The sequence below is a fragment of the Moschus berezovskii genome, chromosome 17 (genome assembly GCF_049115385.1).
Source record: "Moschus berezovskii isolate FMDL1 chromosome 17, NW_MosBer_1.0, whole genome shotgun sequence".
In the NCBI taxonomy this organism is placed as follows: Eukaryota; Metazoa; Chordata; class Mammalia; order Artiodactyla; family Moschidae; genus Moschus; species Moschus berezovskii.
The window spans coordinates 69,047,514-69,066,016 of NC_142476.1; the positions used below are offsets into that span (position 1 = coordinate 69,047,514).

General features: G+C 39.8%; 1 protein-coding gene across 1 annotated transcript in view; it reads left to right on the forward strand.

Moving 5' to 3' along the window:
- The window catches only part of EPRS1 (glutamyl-prolyl-tRNA synthetase 1), a 63,319-nt gene extending 50,388 nt beyond the window's left edge, over positions 1-12,931 (forward strand). Inside the window, exons 26-32 of the mRNA XM_055419881.2 lie at positions 740-895; positions 1,402-1,599; positions 2,057-2,230; positions 6,271-6,431; positions 9,036-9,114; positions 12,399-12,463; positions 12,569-12,931. Coding sequence (XP_055275856.2) covers positions 740-895; positions 1,402-1,599; positions 2,057-2,230; positions 6,271-6,431; positions 9,036-9,114; positions 12,399-12,463; positions 12,569-12,719 — 984 coding nt within the window. The 3' untranslated portion in view covers positions 12,720-12,931. The remainder of the gene's footprint in view (positions 1-739; positions 896-1,401; positions 1,600-2,056; positions 2,231-6,270; positions 6,432-9,035; positions 9,115-12,398; positions 12,464-12,568) is intronic.
- The last annotated feature ends 5,572 nt before the right edge of the window (positions 12,932-18,503 follow it).

Consider the following 18,503-nt stretch of genomic DNA (forward strand, 5'->3'; position numbering starts at 1 on the left):
GCAACCCCATGGACTGTAGCTCACCAGGCTCCTCTGTCCCTGGTATTCTCGTGGCTAGAATATTGGAGTGGGTTGCCATTCCCTTCTCCAGAGGAATCTTCCTGATCCAGCGACTGAACCTGGATCTTCTGCATTGCAGGCAGATTCTTTACTGTCTGAGCATGAACTTAAGGAACTGCTTATTGAAATGTACTGCTTTAAATTTTCAGATGAAAATAGTTTTGGACTTCAGTGTATAGAAGAAATTATTATAATATCATGGGTGAAATTAATTATTCTTCAGGATGTCTTCACCCAGGTTACTATGTATCTTTCATAAGCATTCATTTTTATATCCTAAATTTATGTACATTAAAAATTATTCTAAAACATAACTAATGAGAACGTACCGTATATCTCAGGGGACCTTATTCAGTGCTCTGTGGTGATCTAAATGGAAAGGAAAAAGAGGGAATAGTACACCTGATTCTCTTTGCTGTACAGTAGAAGCTAATGCAACATTGAAAAGCAGTTATACTCCAATAAAAATTAATTTAGAAAAATGCTCGATTTCTTTGAGTTCTGCTTTGTCTCTCTTAATGAAGTCACACTGGCTGCTTTAACCTTTCCAAGAAAAAAGATTTTTGTTGTTTGAAGTGCTTTCCCCACCACAGTTAGTTTTAAATAGTACAGTTTTTATAGATCTATAACCATTAAATATAGCATAAATTTGAACACTTTTGCATTTAACATGTTACAGGTGTTGCAGATACTTGACTTATACGCTCAGGTATATGAAGAACTCCTGGCAATTCCTGTTGTAAAGGGAAGAAAGACTGAAAAGGAGAAATTTGCGGGAGGAGATTACACCACTACAGTGGAAGCATTTATATCTGCCAGTGGAAGAGCTATCCAGGTATCAGACTGCCACAAAGGATTCCTAGGTGACTGAAAGCATAGCCATGGGCCGATCTGATAAGTTTCTTCTGCCATCAGAGAGGTAGACTCTTAAAAAAAAAAAATCAATATATCACATGCTTCTAGGTCGTATTATAATTTCAGGCCAATCTGTCCCATTCCCCCTGAATCTCTGATGTCAGTTAAGTCAAGCTTGTATCCTGAATTACCAGAGCATGGATATATTTTTTTAAACCTTTGTAATTAAAGTTACTCCTATGAAAGGGTCTGCCCACAGCAGAAGAGGTATAATACTTATCCTCTGTATTAATTCTGGTAGAATTTTTTTTTTTCTTACTAATCTTAGTCTTTTTTTTTTTTTTATCAGTTATGCTTTAAAAACTCATTTAACATAAAAAATCAGGGAAGATAAAGCAGATCTAGTGCATGCTAAGATGTGTGGTCTTACAGTAGTTATTTTCAAAGGCAAAATAGGTTGTTAAAAGATGTGTTTCTCTATTTTAGGGAGCAACATCACATCATTTAGGACAGAATTTCTCTAAAATGTTTGAAATCGTTTTTGAAGATCCAAAGACAGCAGGAGAGAAGCAGTTTGCCTATCAGAATTCCTGGGGCCTGACAACTCGAACTATCGGTGTAATGACCATGGTTCATGGGGACAACATGGGCTTAGTGTTACCGCCCCGTGTAGCCTGTGTTCAGGTAAGGAAAGTATTCCTGGTCATCAGTTCTTGTATAAAATTCAAGCCGTGTTTAGTAAAGAAAATTTAACAGTGTGCTTTTTGGAATGTCATTCAGGTAGGTTTTGCTAATACGGAAACATCACAGAATACAGTCTAGATTTCAGTATTGTGTAACTGTGTATTATTCATGTTACTGTTTTCTACCCTTTAAAATTTTCTACCTACTTTATAAAACTTCTAGAAATTATTTTTTGAAATGATTTATAATAGGTTAAATGAGAAACAAAAATGCATTTATCATGGACAAACAATATGCAGCTCGTTGCTAGATATTCTGTGTAGACCACAGAAGTTGATTTCTGTGAAGATTTATAGTCACTGGGAGGTTTTGATTTGTGAGTACTAGGTGGTGATTGTGACTTCATTACTTTTGTATGATGCTGCTTTGTATAAATTTGTGATGTGCTGGATTTTAGGTGGTGGTTATTCCCTGTGGCATCACAAATGCGCTTTCTGAAGAAGACAGAGATGCTCTGATTGCAAAATGCAATGATTATCGAAGGCGGTTACTCAGTGTCAGTATTCGAGTTCGAGTTGATTTGCGAGATAATTACTCACCAGGTTGGAAATTCAATCACTGGGAACTCAAGGTAAAGTCTCCCGTTGCGTATTTGACTCCCACTCTCCCAATTTGGAATTTTGTTCAAATAAAAATGATCTTGAAAACCTTGTTTATGGTTAACAAACCCCCTATGGTTGTTACTAAAACGTTTATATCAAGAATTCGTAGAATAAATTATTTCAGTAGTAAGACTATCAGAATCATGGTGCATGGGCATCAAATATTAATAGGTGTCATTGGTGCAGCTAATCAGAGAGTAATTTCACACCACAGTTTCACAGTGGTTTGTTAATTTTTACTTTGTATATTCAAGTCTAGTCTAAATTCTGGTTTAATGTTTTTGATTTAACTTTCATTGCACAGTCATTAATAGGTGATCTGTATTCTTTATTCCATTTTTCAGACTTCTGGGATTTAACTTTTTCTTAATGATGAAACAGGAAATCTTGTTACAACTAGCAGTTAGGAGTCAAGAATTTATAAACTCATATTACAGGCAATGGATGGGAAGAGGTAGTGAGGTTGTAGGTTCAAGCTTTCAAATATGCAAGCTTAGCCTTACTGGGATTATTCAGTTTTAATGCATGTCAGGTTCCCAGAGTTGCTCATCTTCATCTCTTTATTTGTTTTATTTTATTTTTTTTTGAAATGAACAGAGGAAAATTTATGCGTCGAACCTGGACTGGTCACTTATGATAATATACATGCTACAATTCCATTCTCTCCAATCATTCCACCTTCACCCTCTCCCACAGAGTCCCAAAGACTGTTCTAAATGCCTATGTCTCTTTTGCAGTCTCTTATACAGGGTTCAGGTTACCATTTTTCTAAATTCCATATATATGCGTTAATATACGGTATTGATGTTCTTCTTTCTGGCTTACTTCACTCTGTATAATTGGCTCCAATTTCATCCACCTCATTAAAACTGATTCAAATGCATTCTTTTTGATGGCTGAGAAATACTCCATTGTGTATATGTACCAAAGCTTTCTTATCCATTCGTCTGCAGACGGACATCTAGGTTGCTTCCATGTCCTGGCTATTATAAACAGTGCTGCAATGAACATTGGAGTACATGTGTCTCTTTCAATTCTGGTTTCCTCGGTGTGTATGCCCAGGAGTGCGATCGCTGGATCATATGGCAGTTCTATTTCCAGTTTTCTGAGGAATCTCCACACTGTTCTCCATACTGGCTGTACTAGTTTGCATTCCCACCAACAGTGTAAGAGGGTTCCCTTCTCTCCACACCCTCTCCAGCACTTATTGCATGTAGACTTTATTTGTTTTAAATGGCCCCTCAGATAAATCTGTGCTGAAGGATAGTAGTTATATTGATGCTGCTTTCCTTTTGTGATATATTTTTTCCTTTACATACCCTCCTGCCTTTAATAAAGACTTTAAAGTTGTGTAAATTTCCCTTTAATTGCAGTCTTCTTTAGTTACTTGGAAATAGCAAGTGTGTGATTTCAGTAATACCTTGTCTAAACCCATTTGTACTTGCCCAAGGTACCAAAAAGAAACTTACCCCTTGCTACTAACTGGACTGCAAGGTAAAAAATAGTCACCCACGCTTTGGGCCTCTCCTTTGCCTTCCCCTGATCTGTCCCAGCTCCCCCTTGCCCAGGATAGGATGCAGTCCTAGTGTACTTTATTGTCATGTCTTTTCAGTTTCTTTTAATTAGGAGTGGTTCTTCAGCCTTTCGTTGTCATCCGTGGCATTTACATTTTTGTGAATAGGTCAGTTATTTTATAGAGTGTTCTTCTGTTTTGATGATTCCTCATTAATTTTTGCCTTCTCCAGTGACTTTTCTTCGCTCTTCCTGCTGAGGGTAGTCTCCCACTTTTGATTTTCTGATTTTCTGCACTGGTTTTTATTATTTGTATGCATGCCTTAATTACCCTTCAAAACACGAAGCTTCTTGAGGTCAGGATCTCTTTCTCATTCGTCTTTTTAAATCTCATTGCACTTAACACTGTTTCTTAATGCATGTATCAGTTAGGTTCAGTTCAGTCTCTCAGTAATGTCCGACTCTTTGCAACCCCACGAGCTGTAGCACGCCAGGCTTGCCTGTCCAACACCAACTCCTGGAGCCCACCCAAACTCATATCCATTGAGTCGGTGATGCCATCCAACCCTCTCATCCTCTGTTGTCCCCTTCTCCTCCTGCCCTCATTCTTTCTCAGCATCAGGGTCTTTTCAAATGAGCCAGCTCTTCACATCAGGTGGCCAAAGTATTGGAGTTTCAGCTTCAGAATCAGACCCTCCAATGAATACCCAGGACTGATCTCCTTTAGGATGGACTGGTTGGATCTCCTTGCAGTCCAAGGGACTCTCAAGAGTCTTCTCCAACTCCACAGTTCAGAAGCATCAATTTTTTGGCACTCAGCCTTCTTTATAGTCCAGCTCTTACATTCATACACAACCACTGGAAAAACCATAGCCTTAACTAGATGGACCTTTGTCAGCAAAGTATTGTCTCTGCTTTTTAATATGCTGTCTAGGTTGGTCATAGCTTTCCTTCCAAGGAGTAAGCATCTTTTTATTTCATGGCTGCAGTCACCATCTGCATGATTTTGGAGCCCCCAAAAATAAAGTCTCTCACTGTTTCCACTGTTTCCCCATCTATTTGCCATGAGGTGATGGGACCAGATGCCATGATCTTAGTTTTCTGAATGTTGAGCTTTAAGCCAACAGTTCATGGGGTTCTCAAGGCAAGAATACTGAAGTGGTTTGCCATTCCCTTCTCCAGTGGACCACATTCTGTCAGACCTGTCCACCGTGACCCATCTGTCTTGGGTGGCCCCACACAGCATGGCCAAGTTGCGTTGAGTTAGACAAGGCTGCGGTCCATGAACGCATTGGATGAATAAAGGGAAACAATAAAATAATGTGAAAGTATACAATATTTTGTTCCAGAGTATTGTTATTTTGTAAAGTAAGTCTTCTCTAATAAAGCTTTTTTTTCTAGAATAACATTTACATTTTTTCCTTTGGCTTTGGTTTGGGGGACAGCTGAGCAGTTGAACTGTGTAGGCAGGCTCCTAATTTAGATTCAAAACCATTATAGAGGATCAAAAAAGAAAAACTTGTTAAAGTTTTATTTGTCAGGAAGTTTCTAGCCCCTAAAAGTGGGCTCTCTTAAGCCTTAATCCACTCAGAGCAAACTCATTATGTGGATTCATAAGGATTGAACATCCACAAAGCTTAAACTTGCGTATGCTCCTTAAGCTCCTTTGTAAAAATGCTGGGCTCCTGGGGAGTGATTCTCAGAGTTCAGTCCTAGCTGCTGATCGCAGCTCAGCATCACGGGAGACCTTGGTGAAAGTGAAGGGAGAAGTCACTCAGGCATGTCCGACTCTTTGTGCTCTCATGGACTGTAGCCTGCCAGGCTCCTCTGTCCATGGAATTCTCCAGGCAAGAATACTGGAGTGGGTAGCCAGTTCCCTTCTCCAGGGGATCATTCCAACCCAGGGATAGAACCCACGTCTCCTGCATTGCAGATGGATTCTTTACCATCTTAGAACTTGATAGGATTACAAATTCTCGGGCCCCATCACTGGACCTATGGTGATCAGAAACTCAGGTGGCCGAGCCCATCTGTATGTGCTTTGACAAGCCCTTCAGTAATTCTGATGCTCAGGGTAGAGCAGCCAGAGCCAGGGCCTTCCCACCAAAGCACGCCATGTGCCATGAATGAGTCAAGGATGTGCAAAGGAGCCTACTGTGTTTACCCCCATGTGCCATGCAAGTGTAATTTTCCATGTGAGCTGTCATATGAGAGAAGTTAGGAATGGCAAGCTGGATAGCTGCCCTCATGTTTCCCCATTAAACTCTTTCCCAGCTCAGAGCCACCTGGGCAGTACCTTCTTTCCTTAGGTTTATGCCTTCTCATTGGAGTAGGTTTCTGAAATATATCAGGAATATTACCTTCTCTTTAAAATGGTTTGCATCTGTCTTTGTGTTTCGGATATTTATGATTTATAGTAGATAAAGCTATGGCATCAGTCTGTTTATTCAATCGGAGATGTGCATGTGTCATTTTTCATTGCTTTTTTTTTTTTTAGGGAGTCCCGATTAGACTTGAAGTTGGGCCACGTGATATGAAGAACTGTCAGTTTGTAGCTGTCAGACGAGACACCGGAGAAAAGCTGACAATTGCCGAAAAGGAGGCTGAGACGAAGCTTCATGCTATTTTGGAAGACATCCACATTAACCTCTTTACCCGGTCAGATCCTTAGAGTTGCTTGTGTCTCCCGTCTTCTCATTGTGCTCAGCCTTTGATGTCTCTACCAAAGAATCCTTGATTTGCCCCCATGGGCAGTCATCTTTCCCTCTGAACTCCCATGGTTCTCAATTGGCCTTTCTCTTTGGTCTTTTGACTTGTATTGTGATTATTTTCTATATGCTCTCTGCTCCCTGTTGGGTTTGGAGTGATGGACTATCTGTTCCTTCGACTGATTTGGGTTCATTTTAGATCCAGGCTTTTATGATACATCAGATTTGAGGGGCAGAAGCACAGATTCTCACTTGTTGGGTACACATTAGCAGCACCTGGGGAACTTTTCAAACTACCTGTGCCTGGGACCCTCCCCGAGAGGTGTTAATTTAATTGGCCTAGAGGACCTGGCACCTTGAGTAGTAAACGCCCCCTGGTGATGATGATATATCACCAAGGCTAAGAACCTCCTGAAGGGGGCTGGGGGTGACGGGAGGTCTTGAGGCTGCCCTGACCTCTGGAGAGGGGGCTTTTAGAATCACAGATCTCTATGGGTGGCACCTTATTTTCTTTCCTGTCCACCTGAAGCAGAGAGGAAGACCTGTGGCCCCTGGGGATACAGGCTCAGTTTTTTTTTTTTGGCAGGGGCTGGGGTCATGCCTGCAACCTTCCTTGTTTATCTTCTAATACCTGTGTCTGATTCATGTTCATCTTCAGTAAATCTTGCACATAAGCAGTGAACCAGTTTTAGCCTTGGCTTTGGTGCTTTTATGTGATGGTAGGCAAGTGAACTTGGTTTTGTTGGCTGGCTTGCCTTAAAATGCAAATGATAATATGTCTCTTGAGGATGACTTTCATGGATTTATTTGGCCAACAAATGCGTAATTCATGTGAAGTTCATCTGAACTCAGAACAGGAGATACTGTCAGAGATGCAGGATTAGAAAGCTGCCTGTCCTCCTTGCCGTCGCCTGAATAGTGCTCTCAGCGCAGTGATTCTTTTTCAGAGATTCTCTTCAGAGTCACCTGGGAGCTTTGGGAACAGAAAAATACCTGGGCCTTATTCCTGGAGACTCTGATCCATTAGTTTTAAGAAAGATTCTGTATTGTTAAAATGCTCTGTGTGATCCAGATGTATACCCCTGGTTGGAAAAAACACTGCTTTAATGGCTAAAAAAACAGGACTTTTTTTATTGACCTTTTAAAAAAATTTTTATTGGAGGCTAATTACTTTATAATATTGTGGTGGGTTTTGCCATACATTCACATGAATCAGCCATGGGTGTACATGTGTCCCCCCTCCTGAACCCCCCTCCTGCCTCCCTCCCCATCCCATCCCTCAGGGTCATCCCAGTGCACCAGCCCTGAGTACCCTGCCTTATGCATCGAACCTGGACTGCTGATCTATTTCACACATGATAATATACACGTTTCAATGCTATTCTCTCAAATCATCCCACCCTCGCTTTCTCCCACAGAGTCCAAAAGTCTGTTCTTTACATCTGTGTATTGACATTGTAATTCAGTACATTTATTAATGTAAGTTGCTTACATTAATAATGCATTTTTTTCCCTCCTTAAGGCTTCAGCCTTGGAAGTGGCATATTCCTTTCTGTATCTCGTTGGCTGTAACTTAGTCGCTTGGGCCCACCCACCTCACTGCAAAAAAGTCAGAAGAAAGGGAACAGATTTGGTGGACAGCAAATAGTCATGGTCAGGGTTCCCCAGTCTAGCGCTGAGGTTCAGAAAAGAAAAATTTGCCTTCTCTTCATTTCCCACCCGTGAGTGCTTGTCGTGTGATGTGTGACTTTGAGTGTGGAAGAGAATAATATTTATTTCATTTATTTATTTCTGGAACCTGAGGTTCTTACAAAAGACTTACAGAGTATGTGAAAATAGCTTGAATAATGTATATTTATGTGTTTTTTCCTTTTTTAAACATTTTCATGCCTTTGTGTTTGATTCTCACAGCAAAGATATGGTAGTTAGATGAGTATTTTTCCAATTTTTTAGAAGGGAAAACTAAGACCAGAGAAGTTTAAATAATAACCTAGACTCTGGTAGGTAATAAGTGGTAAAGCCAGGGGTTAGAATATTGATCAGTAGATATTTAATGACTATGACAAAAGTAATTGTTACCTGCGTGTGCTTGGCAAATTTTTTAATGTTTCCAATAATGCAGTGATGAGCTAACTAATAACTAGTGATGAAGTTCACTGAATGTCACTGCTGGAGACAGAGTTGAGGTTCATGTTGAATTCTTCTCAATTCCAGTTGTTATTCTTTCATTAAAATATGCCATTAAAAAAACTTTGTCATATTAGTAAGAAAAAATATGTATTCACTTCTAATTCTGGGTAGCCTGTGGCTCAGTGGTAAAAAATATGCCTGACAGTGCAGGAGACACAGGAGATGTGGCTTTGATCCCTGGGTCGGGAAGATCCCCTGGAGGAGGAAATGGCAACCCACTCCAGTATTCTTGCCTGGAAAATCCCATGGACAGAGGAGCCTGGCAGGCTACCATCCATGGGGTCACAGAGACTGGGACACAACTGAACTAACGCGTGCTTTAGTTTATTAGTAAGAAAAAATATGTATTCTAATTACTTGACAGGGCTTCTGAAGACCTTAAGACTCATATGGTTGTGTCTAATACAATGGAGGACTTCCAGAAGGAGCTCGATTCTGGGAAGGTAAGAGAATTCTGAAAATTTTTTAATATAAACATATTTCAGTGAGTGGTATTTTAAGACTCCTTGAATTTATGTATCATGTTAATCCCTTTTTCAAAGCCTGTCACACAAAAGGTTTATATATTATTCAGCCTCTGTTTTCCATTGACTTGCCTGCAGCATAAAATATTCTGTCATTTTTGGTTAACAACTGTGAACTGATTTTATAAAAGCTTTCTCCTGTGTTCATTAGGCTCATTGAATGAGTTTCATTCTGTATGACCCCTAATATTTTCATTATTGAAAAATTTCATTTTGTTTTCTCAGCTTAAGTTCCTAAAGTAAACATTGTTTTAGTTTTAGAAATGTAATGGGCAGATTCCTAAAATAAGGAATGCCTGTTTCTGATCTGTCACTGTGTATACTTACCCAGCTCTTAATTAATTGATCTTTCTGAATAATAAGTGAAAAATATTACTCATTTCTAAGCCTGTTTTTGAGAATGAGTGGGTACTACTGGATTCCATAAAACTACACGGATTTTCCTGATGGCTCTTTAAGAATTTATCAGTTTTGTGTGCTCTGTATATGCAGTTGTTCCCAGCCAAAACTTAATTTTCATGAAGAAGAGGTTTCAGTTTGTAAAATTATTAATTACTGGAATGAATCACTTCTGAACTTTAGTATTCTGGTATACATGTTTACTTATACAGCCTGTTCTGTGTCCCCAGATTATAAATGAGAAAGCCATGGGCCAGAGTCTAAATGAATTACCCCAAGCCATACAACAGCAGACCTAGTATTAGAATTTGGGTCTCTCTTCTGATTCAGCTTAACGTAGTTTTTCTCTGTATCTTTTTAAAAAATTCATCCTGAGGGTATAAGACAAGATTTTAGTTGGTTGTGATCATTAACCTCTTAATATGTCTGTCAGTTTACTAATCTGAAAATTAAGTACAAAATAGTATCAAAATCCCCTTCTGATTTATAATTCTGCAGTGTTTAGCCTTCTATTATTCTTGGTTTATTGCCTTGGTAATCTTCTACCTTTCTGATTTCCATCGTTTGTCACTTGACTTCAAACTACATATTTCAGATTTCTATTTCTTCTAGCCTTTTTGCCTGAGAATGGACACTGTGTATATTTTTTCTTCCACTGTGATTTATTTACTTTTTCATAAATTTTTTGTCCCATAATGTATTGAATTTTATGATTTCCTTTATTATAGAAATATGGTAGTCATTCTTACAGTAAAGTCTATTAAAGACATTGCATAAGAGTTAATAAATCAATAGAGTAACTTATCAGTTAATCCATTGCTTTCACCATTGCTTTCAAAGAAGTGAATCTCAGCAGATATTAGTGGAATCATACTCTACTATTAGATAAGCTGTTGGAGAGATTTCATCATCTGTTCTGGACCAGAATACAGTATTTTGGTTGTGTCCAAAGATCACATAGAAACGAAAACAACAGTTGTTTCTTGTGTTCAGTAGTCAGTTTCACCTCCCATCTCACCTCTTGTTGGTCAGCTTAACTATGTTGACTGACTGTCAAGCAAGCTTTGAAGCTGTGGTAAATAAAATTGGATTTACTGGGAGGGGAGAAGGAGGAAGGGATCTTTGGAACTTGAATGTAATTGAGAGTTTGATTTTCTACCCTTCCTTGTTGGTAGAAATGAAAAAAATTTTTTTTTATATATCTGATTTGTAGGACTTGATTTTAGTAAATTTTTCCAAGGAGGTGGTCTTAATTGAATGAGAAATAGATGTCATTTATATGTAACATATACTTGTTACTGTTGACTTAAATATATCATTAATCTGTTGATCATTATTTCTATTATTACATTCCTATTTCTCATCAGTAACATTTCTGCTGAAGAGTTCAAGACACTATATATTGCAAAAGATTTTGTCTTTTTAAAATATAGATGTAGAAAAAATGAAAGATAAAAAGGTAAAAACCTTTCTATGGCTGAATAAATCGCCTAAAAATGTGTATTCTCCTTTCATATTAATGAATTATGTGCATAAATAATAAGAAATTTCAGATCTAATCAAAAGCTTTGAGGATAAAAAGAATTGAATCTTTCGGTTTTTGTTTTTCACAAAATTATCATTTATGAGTCCAAATACATCTAATAACAACTTTGGTTGAATTTGTTTACATGCTTTACCATTTTAAATTAAAAAATTTTTTTTAGAAATACGTTTTCAAGTCTTAGTGATTTTTTTTTTCTTAGTGCAAAGAAATAAGACTACTGTAAAATTTGTTAATGTTATAAAAAAATATAGCTTTGTGTCGTACATTAACAAAAATAAAATTTCTAAGAAACTAAATTTAAATTTATTATTGCAATCTTTGTAATTTGGTTAGTATTTATACCATTGGATAATTATAGACTGATTAAAGTTTTCCCCCCATTCTGTCTTTTAGAATAAATTTTAAATAATACTTTTAAGAATGTTCAGTTTTTTCATGCTTTTTGTTTGTGTAAATGCTAATGATTTAGTAAGTTTCAATACAGGAAATTAACTTTGTTAGTTCAGCTCTTATATCTGTAGGTTTGTTTTTTCTTCTGTTTTCATTGCACAGTTTCTACATTTAGATTTTACATTATTAATTTATATATCCAATAATTAATTTTATATTATTGGTATATAAAATTAAAATTATATACTTAATTATATGAACTTCCTTGGTGGCTCAGACAGTAAAGAATCTGCCTGCAATGCAGAAGACCTGGCTTTCGTCTCTGGGTCAGGAAGATCCCCTGGAGAAAATGGCTAGCCACTCCAGTATTCTTGCCTTGGAGAATCCCATAGACAGAGGAGCCTGGTGGGCCACATTCCATGGGGTCACAAAGAATTGGACAGGACTGAGCATCTCACACTTTCTTTCACTGAAAATCACTGTTTGTCTTCTCCATCCTCCTGATAACCATGAAGCCAGGTAGAGCAGGCGGCAGTGCAGATTTGAAATGAGAATGATTTGAAATTCACTTTTTGTTCCTTCTCTTCAGTACTATATTGCAGCCAGTTTATTTGGTCACTTAAGTGTATTACAAAGGTGTCTTTGTTAAGTGCAGATTTTACATGAAGTATGGGTTTGGGATAGTGGAAAACATTTCTTTCCTATCTCAGGCATCTCTGAGCCAAGTTCTTAGCAGGTTTGTAAGGTGTCATGGCCTGAAAAGGGCTGGGAGGCCTGTCCTTTTTGCTTGCAGGTTTAATGCAAAATTCAAATGTTCCTTTTATGGAATAGAAGGAGTTGTAAATACTGAACATTTTTTTCTTATTAGATTGTTCAGATTCCATTCTGTGGGGAAATTGACTGTGAAGATTGGATCAAAAAGACCACTGCCAGGTAAGATAATTATGTTTAACAGATAAAACCTATGAGGTATTGCAATGAAAAAGAATAGAATTGCATGGCATAAATGAATGGATTTTTTATTTGTTTTTAATTCAGGGATCAAGATCTTGAGCCTGGTGCTCCTTCGATGGGAGCTAAAAGCCTGTGCATCCCCTTCAAACCACTCTGTGAGCTGCCGCCAGGAGCCAAGTGCGTGTGTGGAAAGAACCCTGCCAAGTACTACACCTTGTTTGGTCGTAGTTACTGAGGCATAAAACAAAACCCCAGCTCCAAACCTCCTCACTTTTTAAAAAAAGAATTGATACTAATCTTCCCAGATAGAGTCAGTTTTATGATTTTTTTAAAAATAGAAGTTCTAAAAGTAAGTCACATGAGACAAATACCTATTCTTATGCTTAAATCAACAGTGGAAAAAAGACTTTTCTGTAACCAGCCCCAGTAATAAATATCATGAACTAATACTGTTTCATGTATTCATTTGTTTCTGAAATACCTTAATTCTATGCCACAGTTATTCTAACCATTCTGCTCCACGTAGCCCTCTTGTTTCAGACCTTGCACCACCAATTTCCTGTTTCTTTCATGTTGGAGTGTTTCCTTTTCGTAACTCCTTGGAATTTAAAATTGCCCTTAATCTTTCTGTTTAAAAAGTAAAATACAACCACAGATGTCGCAAAAGAGATTTCTCTTGAACTTCTCTCTCCCTCTGGTTCTTGACTGTGGGGTCTTTAAAACACCAGTCATGACTTACGATAAGCCCTCCTCACCTCTGCTTCCAACTTTGCCTTTACTCACTCACCCTGCTTCTGCGCCTGCCCACCCCCCTCCCCGCCCCACATACTTCTGTTCTCACAGAGGTCACCCTGCGACTTCTGCCCGAAGCTGACTTCTCAGTTCCTTGTCTTACCACATCTCACTGCTCTTAGCTCTGCTGCTAGAAAACGTCGCTCTTTTTCTTCCCCCCACTAAAATCACTCTCACGATATGCCCTCTTACTTTTGGCTCTTCTTTCTTTCTTTTCTTTTTAAAAATGTATTTTATTATTTTTTGGTTGTGCTGGGTTTTCGTTGCTGTGCTCAGGCTTTCTCTCATTGCAGTAAGCAGAGGCTATTCTGTGTTGCATTGCTCAGGCCTGTCGTTGCGGGGGCTATTCTTGTGGAGCGTGGGCTTTAGTAGTTGTGGTGTGTGTGTGGCTCTACAGTGTGCAGGCTTCAGTTGTTGTGGCACACAGACTCGTGGGCTGTAGAGCACTGGCTCAGAAGTTGGGGTGCACTGGCCTAGTTGCCCTGCAGCACGAGCGATCTTTCCGGACCAGGGATAGAACACGTGTCCACTGCATTGGCAGGCGGATTCCTATCCACTGTGCCACCAGGAAAGTCTGTCTTTTTCTTGGTCGTGTGTCTTCCACTGGCTTCCTTTCCTTGGCCTGCTTGTTAAGACATCGGGGTGCTGTGTCCATACTCGGCCCTCTTTTTCTTCTTTTTTTTAATGTGGACCATTTTTAGTCTTTACTGAACTTGTTACAGTATTGTTTCTGTTTTGTGTTTTGGTTTTTTGGCTGAGAGGCATGCGGGATCTTCGCTCCCCTACCAGGGATCTGTCCTGTGTCCCCTGCATTGGAAGGTGGAGTCTTAACCACTGGATTGCCAGGGAAGTCCCTGGGTACTCTCGTGTTTCTTAGTCAGCCTCATCTCATCCTGTGGTTCCAAGTAGCATGAATAGGATGACGACTCCCAACAGTTTTCTCTCCCAGGCTGAGCTTTAGCCCTCCACCCCAACTGCATGTCGGGCTTTCTTGAGTGTTGGATAAACCTCATTTCACTTTACTCCCAGACCTGTTCCTCCTACATACAGTATTTCCTGCCTGAAAGATTAGCGTTAGCATGAAAATGGACCTAGTCATTTAAACTAGAACCCCGAGAGTCCTGGTTGGCTTCTCCAGCACCCCATCAGCCACACTTATTTGGCTGTGAAACCTATTCCTGTTACCTCTGATGTCTCTTGGGTCCCTCCTTTCACAGATCAAGGTCACTTTTTCACCTGTTCCCTCTTACACTGATCACTCTACTGGCCTCCAGTTTCATCTCCAGGCCAGACTATTCAACATTCCCACAGGTGTTTTTTTTTGTTTTTTCCTAAAGTACAGTATGTTGAGACATTTTTTTCCCCTTAAAATCCTTTCATAGCTCACCATTGCTAACAGGATGATAAAACGTAGTCTCTTTCCATTCAGCCTACCTGTCTAGTCTCCTGTTCAACCAGTCTAGCAGAGTCTTTTGCAACGTGACCATTTGGGATTCCCTATAAACCACACGCTATTTCTCACTTCTGCCCCTTTGCCTGCAATGCCTTTCATTCCCCATTTCTCGTCTACTTGGTTTATCTCCTTATTTCAGAGCCCTGCTCCATCTAATATGTTATCCCACTTGGTTGTGATAAATATAAAGGGAAAAGTTTCCAAAAAGGACTGGAAATTGGAGCTATGCTTTGAAGGGTGAGTAGAATTTTAATAAACAGAAGAGGAAGGACATTCTAGGCAGACGGAAAAACATGTAAAGCCTTTCAAAGTATCTGCTGTGCATGAGAAACAGCAAACCTATCCTGAAGTGGTAAGAAATTATCATAGGAAAGCAGATTACATAGAACATGCTTTCAGATGCCTAGCTTAATGAGATAGGTGTCTGAGCCATACTTTTGTACTCAGAATTACTATTGATATATGGCAGTTCAGGATGTTTTATCTTACTTTTCTACTCTTAGTAGCTGTGTAAACTTTCTATTCCTTCAACTGAAGGAGAGAAGTCTAATATCTGTCATAGTTCAGTCAGTTCAGTCGCTCAGTCGTGTCCGACTCTCCGCGACCCCATGAATCACAGCACGCCAGGCCTCCCTGTCCATCACCAACTCCCGGAGTTCACTCAAATTCATGTCCACAGAGTCGGTGATGCCATCCAGCCATCTCATTCTCTGTCATCCCCTTCTCCTCCCGCCCCCAACCTTTCCCAGCATCAGAGTCTTTTCCAGTGAGTCAACTCGTCGCATGAGGTGGCCAAAGTATTGCAGTTTCAGCTTTAGCATCAGTCTTTCCAATGAACACCCAGGATTGATCTCCTTTAGAATGGACTGGTCGGATCTCCTTGCAGTACATGGAACTCTCAAGAGTCTTCTCCAACACCACAATTCAAAAGCATCAATTCTTCGGTGATCAGCTTTCTTCACAGTCCAACTCTCATATCCATACATGACCACGGGAAAAACCATAGCCTTGACTAGATGGACCTTTGTTGGCAAAGTAATGTCTCTGCTTTTTAATATACTATCAAGGTTGGTCATAACTTTCCTTCCAAGGAGTAAGAGTCTTTTAATTTCATGGCTGCAATCAGCATCTGCAGTGATTTTGGAGCCCAAAAAAAGTCTGACACTGTTTCCACTGTTTTTCCATCTATTTCCCATGGAGTGATGGGACCAGATGCCATGATCTTTGTTTTCTGAATGTTGAGCTTCAAGCCAACCTTTTCACTCTCCTCTTTCACTTTCATCAAGAGGCTTTTGAGTTCCTCTTCACTTTCTGCCATAAGGGTGGTGTCATCTGCATATCTGAGGTTATTGATATTTCTCCCAGCAATCTTGATTCCAGCTTGTGCTTCTTCCAGCCCAGCGTTCCTCATGATGTACTCTGCATAGAAGTTAAATAAGCAAGGTGACAATATACAACCTTGACGTACTCCTTTTCCTATTTGGAACCAGTCTGTTGTTCCATGTCCAGTTCTGACTGTTGCTTCCTGACCTGCATACAGGTTTCTCAAGAGGCAGGTCAGGTGGTCTGGTATTCCCCTGTCTTTCAGAATGTTCCACAGTTTGTTGTGATCCACACAGTCGAAGGCTTTGGCATAGTCAATGAAGCAGAAATAGATGTTTTTCTGGAACTCTCTTGCTTTCTCCATGATCCAGCGGATGTTGGCAATTTGATCTCTGGTGCCTCTGCCTTTTCTAAAACCTGCTTGAACATCTGGGAATTCACGGTTCACATATTGCTGAAGCCTGCCTTGGAGAATTTTGAGCATGACATTACTAGCGTGTGAGATGAGTGCAATTGTGTGGTAGTTTGAGCATTCTTTGGCATTGCCTTTCTTTGAGATTGGAATGAAGACTGACCTTTTCCAGTCCTGTGGCCACTGCTGAGTTTTCCAAATTTGCTGGCATATTGAGTGCAGCACTTTCACAGCATCATCTTTCAAGATTTGAAATAGCTCAACTGGAATTCCATCACCTCCACTAGCTTTGTTCATAGTGATGCTTTCTAAGGCCCACTTGACTTCACATTCCAAGATGTCTGGCTCTAGGTCAGTGATCACGTTATCGTGACTATCTTGGTCGTGAAGATCTTTTTTGTGCAGTTCTTCTGTGTATTCTTGCCACCTCTTCTTAATATCTTCTGCTTCTGTTAGGTCCATACCATTTCCGTCCTTTATCGAGCCCATCTTTGCATGAAATGTTCCCTTGGAATCTCTTTTTTTCTTGAAGAGATCTCTTGTCTTTCCTGTTCTGTTGTTTTCCTCTATTTCTTTGCATTGATCACTGAGGAAGGCTTTCTTATCTCTCCTTGCTATTCTTTGGAACTCTGCATTCAGATGCTTATATCTTTCCTTTTCTCCTTTGCTTTTCGCTTCTCTTCTTTTCATAGCTATTTGTAAGGCCTCCTCAGACAGCCATTTTGCTTTTTTGCATCTCTTTTCCATGGGGATGGTCTTGGTCCCTGTCTCCTGTACAGTGTCATGAACCTCCATCCAGAGTTCATCAGGCACTCTATCTATCAGATCTAGTCCCTTAAATCTATTTCTCACTTCCACTGTATAATCATAAGGGATTTGATTTAGGTCATATCTGAGTGGTCTAGTGGTTTTCCCTACTTTCTTCAATTTCAGTCTGAATTTGGCAATAAGGAGTTCATGATCTGAGCCACAGTCAGCTCCTGGTCTTGTTTTTGCTTTCTGTATAGAGCTTCTCCATCTTTGGCTGCAAAGAATATAATCAGTCTGATTTCGGTGTTGACCATCTGGTGATGTCCATGTGTAGAGTCTTCTCTTGTGTTGTTGGAAGAGGGTGTTTGCTATGACCAGTGCATTCTCTTGGCAAAACTCTATTAGCCTTTGCCTTGCTTCATTCTGTGCTCCAAGGCCAAATTTGCCTGTTATTCCAGGTGTTTCTTGACTTCCTACTTTTGCATTCCAGTCCCCTATAATGAAAAGGACATCTTTTTTGAGAGTTAGTTCTAAAAGGTCTTGTAGGTCTTCATAGAACCGTTCAACTTAGGCTTCTTCAGCATTACTAGTTGGGGCATAGGCCTGGATTACTGTAATATTGAATGGTTTGCCTTCGAAACGAACAGAAATCATTCTGTCGTTTCTAAGACTGCATCCAAGTACTGCATTTCGGACTCTTCTGTTGACCATGATGGCTACTCCATTTCTTCTAAGGGATTCCTGCCCACAGTAGTAGATATAATGGTCATCCGAGTTAAATTCACCCATTCCAGTCCATTTTAATTCACTGATTCCTAGAATGTCTATGTTCACTCTTGCCATCTCCTGTTTGACCACTTCCAATTTGCCTTGATTCATGGACCTAACATTCCAGGTTCCTATGCAATATTGCTCTTTACAGCACCGGACCTTGCTTCTATCACTGGTCACATCCACAACTGGGTATTGGTTTTGCTTTTGCTCCACCCCTTCCTTCCTTCTAGAGTTATTTCTCCACTGATCTCCAGTAGCATACTGGGCACCTACCGACCTGGGGAATTCCTCATTCAGTATCCTATCATTTTGCCCTTTGATACTGTTCATGGGGTTCTCAAGGCAAGTATACTGAAGTGGTTTGCCATTCCCTTCTCCAGTGGACCACATTCGGCTGTGGTCCATGTGATCAGATCGACTAGTTTCCCGTGATTGTGATTTCAGTGTGTCTGCCCTCTGATGCCCCCTTGCATTACCTACCGTCTTATTTGGGTTTCTCTTACCTTGGTCGTGGG